The following is an 8,690-nucleotide window of genomic DNA, read 5'->3' as shown; positions in this document are numbered from 1 at the left end:
TATAAGCAGTACAAATTACAGCCCCAAATTAGTAATAATCTGAAAACTCAGGAAAGTATAAAGATGAGCACCTCTCAGTTGGGTTCAGCTATAGCTTTACTGTTTCTTGTGGTCATATAAGCAGTACAAATTACAGCCCCAAATTAGTAATAATCTGAAAACTCAGGAAAGTATAAAGATGAGCACCTCTCAGTTGGGTTCAGCTACATCTCAAGTACTCAATAGCCATCCGTGACTAATGACTACTGAATTACACAGGGCAGTTCTAAAATTTTTCCTGGGTAAATAATCAGAGATGTGGACAAAGGATGAACCAAAGATGCTTGTCTCAGGATTATCTGTAGTTGAGAATTGAAAGGACCCTCATCTCTCCAATAGTAGAGTATTCCACAAAATATCAGCTCCATGAGGCAGGGATTTTTGTCTGCTTTACTCATTGCTATGCTCCAATACTTTGGCCACCTGATGAGAAGAGCCGAGTCATTGGAAAAGACCCTGATGCTGGGAAATATTAAAAGCAAAAGGAGGCAGAGGATGAGATGGTTGGATGGTATCACCAACTTAATGGACAAGAATCTGAGCAAATTTTGAGAGACAGTGAAGGACATGGAAGCCTGGTGTGCTGCAGTCCATGGGGTCCCAAAGAGTCAGACACAACTCAGCAACTGAGCAACAACAGTGAGCCAGTGACCAGAACAATGCTTGGCACAGAGCAGGTGCCCAATTAATATCTTTAGTTGAATCAATGAATATGCACACACACACATAATATGCAGGTATACTTCTTGGCGCTGTACCTTGAAGCTAATTAACACCCAACAAATGGCATTTGCTACTATTTTTGTTATTATTGACAATAAATTGGACCATCACCTTTCCCCTCAGGTTCACAGAAGAAAGTCAAGGCTGGGATTCCACTCTTTTGCCTGAGTCTCTCCTGGTGGCTCAGAGAGGCTATTGTCAGGCTCCAATGGGGAGCATTGTCTATGAAAGAAAAGACAGCACAGAATAGCAGGAAGGCTGGGGGTCAGGAGACCTGGATTCTGGTCCCAGGTCTGACATCAATTCACAGCTGTCTTTGGATCCAAGCCCCCTAGCCCTAGAAGTGAAGAGGGCTGGCCCAGATGGCTCTGGAGACCTTGCCTCCAAGATACTCTGGCGTTCAGAGGATGGTACATGTCCAGTTCTCTTCCACCTGGGGAGAGGCTCCTCCGTGGAACTGGATTCCTGGAGAGGGTCTATAGTGCTGTCTAAAATCATAGGCCTGGAACATCAGGTCGCTGTGTTCTTGGGGCTGAAAGGGAGAAGCACATTGTCACACTGGAGAGCTGGGCCTCCCCGCTTGGCACGGGTCTCAGTGAGCATTCACCGTGGACGCTGTGACCTGCCGCCTGGATGCCCTTCAAGGAAGGCCACACCCACTCCTGGGTTGTCCGCATTCAGCGGCTGACCCGTGTTGGGGCTATAAAGGCCTGGCCACCTCGGTCTTCTGTAGGACAACTCTGGAGGCTGTTGGGGCCCCCAGGGCTCCCCGGGGAGATGGACTGAGATGGCCAGCATCCCGGATGTCCCTCTCCTTGTGTTGGTACCCACCTCACTCCCCTCCTTTACACAGGTGTCGTTCCAATGGTCCTCCCCAGAAACATCCTGCACGTGAACTTCATCCCAGAGCCTGTTTCCTGGGAAACCCATCTCTGGCATCATCAGCCCTCTCCACTCCAGCTTGAGAAAGATCCCTACTCTTGGAGTGGAAAGATGAGGCCCTCAGCCCCGACTTAGTTGTGTGACACACCCACGTCCTCACCTACTCTGAGTCACCCGTTTGTTGTGTGATATGGAGGGGGAAGGGGATACAAGGCAGGCTGTTTAGCTCAGCGGAGTAAGTCCTGGCATTGGAGTCTGCTGAGTGGGATTCCCAGCTCTGCGGCTCCCTAGCTGAGTGGGCTTGAGCAGGTGACTTCACCTCTCTGAGCCTCCTTTTCTCATCTGTAAGATGGGAGTAGAAATCAGGGCTCATGGGGTGTCATGAGGATTTAATGAAACAATGAAATTTAAGGGGCTAAGAACAGAGCCTGACCCCAAAGTAGGTATTCATAAGTGGTGGTGGTTATTCTTTTTCTTCTTAGTGGAATGAGCCAATTGGCGCTGTTAAAAAAGTTACTTCTGGCCAAGGAGGCATTAATTAAAGAATAAGCTCTGGATAGGGATGTGAGAAGTCTAGGAACCCTCTGATTGGGGTCAAGATGACTGTAAAACAGGGAGCACAGCCTGGCATGATATGAATGGGAGTGACCTCTGTGAAACTGAAAGTTGCTCAGTCGTGTCTAACTCTTTGCGATCCCATGGACTGTAGCCCACCAAGGCTCATCTGTCCATGGGGATTCTCCAGGCAAGAATACTGGAGGGGGTTGCCATTTCCTTCTCCAGGGGATCTTCCTGACCCAGATATTGAACCCAGGTCTCCTGCATAGGCAGGCAGATTCTTTACTGTCTGAGCCACCAGGGAAGCCCTAGTGACCTCTAGCAAGAGGCAATTTCTTTGGAAGGAATGGTCTCTAGCTACACACCCCATATTGTGTGGAAGGGGTAGGGGCAGGGCAGCGGTAAAGAAGCAGAAGTTCTCACCGACACATCCCAGGAGCCCACGGGAGACCCATCCCATTTCTTAAAGCACGGGTAATCCAGCCAGACCAAAGCCGCTCGTGCAAGCCGCTCCCAGCTATATGCGTCTTTACCAGCAACATTTCCTGTAGGGTCCGCCGGGTCCAGAATCACAGGCCTGAAGGGTAATATTTAGAGAGAGAGAGATGAGAAGCTGGGTTCTGTCTGGCGGGTGGCCTAGATGCTCCAGGAAGGGCAAAGCAACCAGCCTGGCCCAGGCTCAGACTCAGGCAGCATCAGGGCTCCAGCAGAGCATCACTCCCTGGGTGTGTCCTGGGTGCCCTGCTCCATGGAGGACAGTGAACGGAAGGGGGAGCCTTGCATTTGGGCTTTGATAGACCTGGGCTTGAATATCACCTCTGCTCTTCTGTAGGAGTGTGACCTTGGGTAGATGTCTTGGTCTCTCTAATTCTCAGTATGCTCATCTGTGAAATGGGCAGATTTGAACATCCCTACTTCAAAGGATGTTCTATGAGGATCTAGATAAGCAACATGGAATACTCAGCACAGTAATTGGGCCATCGTAAGGGGTTAGTGCATGACAGTTACAATAATCATAATTTTTACTATACTATTAGAGTGTGTTAGTCTTATAGCAAGCTCTTACTTTCTGGGAGCAATTATTATTGTTGCTGTAGCTGTTGTTATTTTAGTCGAAATTTCAGCTGTTTCGCTCATTTTCTTAGAGTTAGGGTTTGGACAAACTCTTTAGGGTTTGGGTTAGGGTTTGGACAAACTCTTTACTGCTCAGAATCTCGGTTTACTCATCTGTGAAGCAGTTAGCATAGTGCCTGACTCACATGGTTTTTTGCACACTGTTTTTAAAATTAGACGGTACTAGTAAAGTGCCCAGCAGCATGGTATCAGAAGATGATCAGTTAATGTGGAACCCTCCCAATTCCTTCATTTCCAGGGTGCTACAGCTGTAAGCAGGGGTTCATTTATGTGGGGAGCTAAGCCTTGAGCGGATAGAGTACCTGGGTTTTGCAAGTTGCTTCGTCAGATATTCTTCAATAATAGGGTTTTCAGAGTTATAGTTCTTTTCCCAGTAGATGCAAAGCTTCTGATACTTTAGGACTAATTTCAAGACAGTCTGAAATCCCTGAGCTGTGATGAATCCTGTTTTATTGCATCCTTGCTCCCAGGCATAGACCGTCAGAAGCTCCAGAGCATATTGTGGGGGCAATGGCTTTCCAAGCTGCTCCTTACACTGAGTAGAGAGAAAACAATCAGAAAAATGGGCTTGTCTAGCATTTGTGTAAAGCTCATTTCTCATGGATCAAATTCAGCCTGTAACTTGTTTTAGGGTATAAAGTTTTCTGAGAGCAAATCCACACCTATCCATTTAGGTATGGTCTATGGTGGCATTCACAGAGCTATTAACTCACCTGTTCAAAGCCAGATGGCTAGGAAGTGAACAGAAGTGTGTGTGTGTGTGTGTGTGTGTGTGATGTTGGTGGGGGATATAGCACTCATTAACTCACCTAACAATCATTTTTTGAACTTCTTTCATGTGCCAGGCACTGTTCTAGGTTCCTGGGATACAGCAGGGAATCAAACACATAAATCCTTCTGTTCTTGTACATTTATCGAGGGGAAAGTGAAAGTGAAGTCCCGTCTGACTCTTTGCAACCCCATGGACTGTAGCCCACCAGGCTCCTCTGTCCATGGAATTTTCCAGGCAAGAGTATTGGAATGGGTTGCCATTTCCTTCTCCAGGGGATCTTCCTGACCCAGGGATTGAACCTGGGTCTCCCGCATTGCAGGCAGATGCTTTACCATCTGAGCCACCAGGGAATAGTGGGGAGACAGACAATAAATATGACTACTGGAAAAACCTTAGCTTTGATTATGTGAACAGATGTGAGACTTGCACCATAAAGAGAGCCGAGCACCAAAGAACTGACGCTTTTGAACTGTGGTGCTGGACAAGACTCTTTGAGGGTCCCTTGGACTGAAAGGAGATCAAACCAGTCAATCCTCAAGGAAATCAACCCTGAATATTCATTGGAAGTTCTCATGCTGAAGCTCCAATACTTTGGCCACCTGACGGGAAGAGCCAACTCATTGGAAAAGACCCTGATTTGGGGAAAGATTGAGGGCAAGAGGAGAAGGGGGTGGCAGAGGGTGAGATGGTTAGAAAGCATCACCGACTCAATGGACAGGAATCTGAGCAAACTCTGGGAGAGAGTAGAGGACAGGGGAGCCTGGTGTGCTGCAGTCCCTGGGGTCACAAAAAGTCAGACATGACCTAGTAACTGAACAACAACAACACAATAAATAAACAAATAGGCACATGCAAAGGCCTGGAGGCTGGAGTGTAGAGTTTCTCTCCAGGAGGACTAACGAAGAGAAGAGCGTGGCCTGAGGGTGGTGGTGCGCGGACAGAGATGGGGATTCAGAGAGGTCAAGGGCAGATCCTTTGAGCCTCCCAAGATGATCTGGACTGAGGGGTAACGGAGGTGGTGACCATGGATGAATCATAAATATATTTTAACATAGGACCAACAACATTTGCTGACTAGTTGGATGTGGGTGTCTGTGAAGAAGCCAAGGATGACCCTTGGTTTGGCCGCAGTAACTGGAAGGATGGATTTGTGATTTCCCTTCCCTCCCCTCTGCTCTCCCCCCGCCTCTGTCACCTCTCCCTCTTCCCACTGCCTCATCCTGGCTCCTCCCCACACCTCTCCCTGCTCCTTCCCTCCCTCCACGCCTCTCTCCCTCCTCTCCCGTCCTCACTCTCTCCCTTCCCCTCTCCTCCTCCTCGGCTCTCTGCCCAGATGGGACCGGCCATACCAGTTGGTACCAGTGCTTCACCAGGCGGATGAGGCTCTTCAGCTTGGTTGGACGATTCTTCAGGAAGTCTCGCTGCAGCTCCGTGAAGCAGGGGGAGAACTCGCCCTCTCTCCTCAGGTACTTGCACTCTTGGATGAGCCGGACATAGACTCTAGAGTCAGGTCTGTAACCTTTGGTCAACTGACCTGTTGGGAATGAATCCATGTTTCGACGTCAGCTCTTCTCTGAGGTTCTTCCATTCCCTCTGAGACAACAAGCTCACTGGCCGTGGGGGGCAGTGGGGAGGTCAGCAGGCCCAGAGCCAGGGGGCCTGAGGTCCATCCCCGTCCTCCCTTCTCCCGCCTCTACCGCTGTCACCCATCGTCTCTCACCTGGACTCAGCAGAGGTGGCGGCACCCTCCCCCCTGGATCCTCCACAGTCCATATAGAGGCCTTTAAACCTGATCCTTCCACTTCTTGCTTCCCAGGACCTCTGGGTAAAATCCCAAGTCCTCACAGTGGTCCACGCGGATGGTGAGGCCTGTCTCCTCCCTCGTCTTACCTCCTGCCTCAATCCCTTTGCCACTGACTCCCCTGGTTACTTCACCTCTTCAAATATGTCATGTTCATTCCTGTCTTTGCACCTGCTGTTTCCTCTTCCTGGGAGGTCTTCCCATGCTTGACTCTTTCTCATTCTTTGGGCCTCAGGTCAGAGGTCACCTCTCTTGTTAACCTATCTACCCAAGTCCTCTGGTCCCCTTTGCTCTCTTTCGAGTCAACATATTTAGTTTTGGTCACAGCAAGTTATCATTTCTTTCCTGGTGTTCATATGGTCAGGCTCCAGGAGAGAGGTTCTCTGTCTGTATCATTTAGGGCCATGGAACACGCCTTGCACCTCCAGGTCTGTGTTCCTGCTCAGTTGCTCAGTCCTGTCTGACTCTTTGTGACCCCATGGACTCTAGTCTGCCAGGCTCCTCTGTCCATAGAATTTCCCAGGCAAGACTACTGGAGTGGGTTGCCATTTCCTTCTCCAGGGGATCTTCCTGACCCAGAGATCGAACCTGTATCTCCTGCTTGGAAGGTGCATTCTTAACCACTGAGCCACCAGGGAAGCCCCGCATCTAAGGTACACAGTGGAAACTGAGCCTCAAAGAATGAATTGCTTCCTGTCCCAATGTTCCTGCACATTAGCTCTGTATTCCAACCCTCAGTATAAGTTTGATATGGTTGCCTCACATTTTGCATAAAAAAATGAAATTAACATATTGAATTTACCCTAGACCTAGTTTTTAGAATGGAGAAGGCAATGGCACCCCACTCCAGTACTCTTGCCTGGAAACTCCCATAGACGGAGAAGCCTGGTAGGCTACAGTCCATGGGGTTGTGAAGAGTCAGACACGACTGAGTGACTTCACTTTCACTTTTCACTTTTATGCACTGGAGAAGGAAATGGCAACCCACTCCAGTGTTCTTGCCTGGAGAATCCCAGGGATGGGGGAGCCTGGTGGGCTGCCGTCTATGGGGTCACACAGAGTCAGACACGACTGAAGCGATTTAACAGCAGCAGCAGCAGCAGCAGCAGCAGTTTTTAGAAAGATTACACAGTTTGCCAAAAGTCAAACTAGTAAGCCTGGCAGGTGTTCTATAAAAATATCTTGACCCCTAACTGTACCAGTTTGTTGTTTAACGTCACTTCAGTGGCTGAGTGTGACCCTAGGCATTCTTGTCCCAGGAGAGATGCTGGTGTCTCCTCTCACTTGAAGGGATACCTTGGTTAATAAGACATTTTATTTCTGCTCAGAGACAAGAGAGCAGAAGAAGCCCTGACATAGGACAAAGACTATAAGAACCTGTGGCTGGGAGCACTCACCTAGGGCATCAAAGGCGGGCAGGACATCGAACTCCACCGCCTGGTTGAGCTTGGGGGACCTCAGCACAAAGCTGAGAGCGCGGGGATTCTCCCATTGCCGTTTCTGGACCTCAAACTTCACTTCAAATGTTTCCTCTCTTTGACAGGCTTCCAGCTGTCTCCTGATTTCTTCGATGAATTCTCCTCGGCGCTCAAGCTGTTCCTGAAAACTTGTGAGATTGGTGAGGAAGACGACGAGGTCAGCATCTGATCGTCCCCTGAGGGTCGTGCCTTTGCCTGAGGAGCCGCCCTAAAAAGGTGATAAGAATGAGTATTGACACATTTCATTGAGAAGAGCCTCCCTAAATAAAATGCTGAGAACAATCACTAACATTTTGAATGCTAGCCACTGCTCTGAAGGCATCAGCGGCTGTAACTCCTAGAATGCTCACAAGAACTCTGGGATCTAGCTACTGTTACTATCTGTTGTCATCTTCTGGATGGGGAAACAGATGCTGAGAGATCATGTATCAGTTCAGTCATACAGCTAGTGGGTGGCAGAGATACAGTTTACATCCTGGTTGTCTTTTTCCAGGGTCTGTATTCTTTACCCCCTGTAATTTATGACCTTATGTGATTAATACTGTAAACTGGCCCATGCTGACTTTACTTGATCTGCAAGCCCTATAAGGTACTGAAATTTATAGATAAGGAAACTGAGGCACAGAGAGGTTAAGTGACTTGCCCAAGACTTCACAGCCAGCAGGTGCTATCTGCTTTTAAAACGTACACTCTTAACCAGCTCGTGACTTTGCAGAAATAGTGAGATCCCAGCCTGGTCAAGATTAGTGAACTGTAGATGCTGCCAGGATTCAGATTGCTTATCTCTATAGCAGTCGTGACCCAGGTGGTTTATACACCTCTCCAGGGAATTTGTTAAAAACTTACAGATGATGCCCTCACCCCAGAAGCTATTTTCACAAATGTGGTTATAGTTCTGGCATGGATAAATCAGAAAGCACCAGCCCCAGAGACCTCAGCCTTCTGCTCTCTGCCTGTCCCTGTGCAAACGCTTGCTCACCAGCCTCTCTTCTCCCCAGCCAGGCCATTCTGGACTCACCTTCACAACTTTGGACACCCGAACTCTGTGAGGGGCACATCGGAAACACCTCTCCTTCAGGAAAGTGCAGATGATGTCGATGGCTTCTTTGACCTGCATGCGGAACTCCTCGTCTGGCAGGAGGTGGTCTTCGATGAACTTGTCTAGAGACCCGGCCGGGGTATTTCTGAGCTCCATCACGGTGCTGGGGACTGGAGAGCCAGAGGCGGCAGAGCTGCTGCCTGAATCTGTGAGCTTCTGTCTCTTCTGCTGCCTGGGTTTGGAGGCTGTTAAGTTTCATTTCAC

The 8,690-nt window shown here is 48.9% G+C and overlaps 1 protein-coding gene across 1 annotated transcript; it reads right to left on the bottom strand.

The window, feature by feature from the left end:
* Positions 1-699: 699 nt before the first annotated feature.
* Positions 700-8,690, bottom strand: LOC113907457 (2'-5'-oligoadenylate synthase 1-like). The gene is made up of 6 exons (XM_027566640.1): positions 8,406-8,690; positions 7,307-7,595; positions 5,458-5,642; positions 3,639-3,871; positions 2,626-2,779; positions 700-1,294 (listed from the first exon to the last, which is right to left on the bottom strand). Exons 1-6 carry the CDS (start codon positions 8,580-8,582, stop codon positions 1,163-1,165), a joined length of 1,170 nt encoding a protein of 389 aa, XP_027422441.1. The 5' UTR covers positions 8,583-8,690; the 3' UTR covers positions 700-1,162.

Source organism: Bos indicus x Bos taurus, chromosome 17 (assembly GCF_003369695.1).
Source record: "Bos indicus x Bos taurus breed Angus x Brahman F1 hybrid chromosome 17, Bos_hybrid_MaternalHap_v2.0, whole genome shotgun sequence".
In the NCBI taxonomy this organism is placed as follows: Eukaryota; Metazoa; Chordata; class Mammalia; order Artiodactyla; family Bovidae; genus Bos; species Bos indicus x Bos taurus.
The sequence above is the reverse complement of the archived record's forward strand: the minus strand, read 5'-3'. Positions and strand labels throughout refer to the sequence as shown.

What these genes read in the sequence shown, in the direction of transcription:
- LOC113907457 (XM_027566640.1), bottom strand. Translation starts at nt 8,582, where the DNA reads ATGGAGCTCAGAAATACCCCGGCCGGGTCTCTAGACAAGTTCATCGAA. An exon ending in GCCCGCCTTTGATGCCCTAG is followed by an intron (nt 5,643 to 7,306) that starts GTGAGTGCTCCC and finishes CATTCCCAACAG; the next exon opens with GTCAGTTGACCAAAGGTTAC. An exon ending in AAGCAACTTGCAAAACCCAG is followed by an intron (nt 2,780 to 3,638) that starts GTACTCTATCCG and finishes ATTACCCTTCAG; the next exon opens with GCCTGTGATTCTGGACCCGG.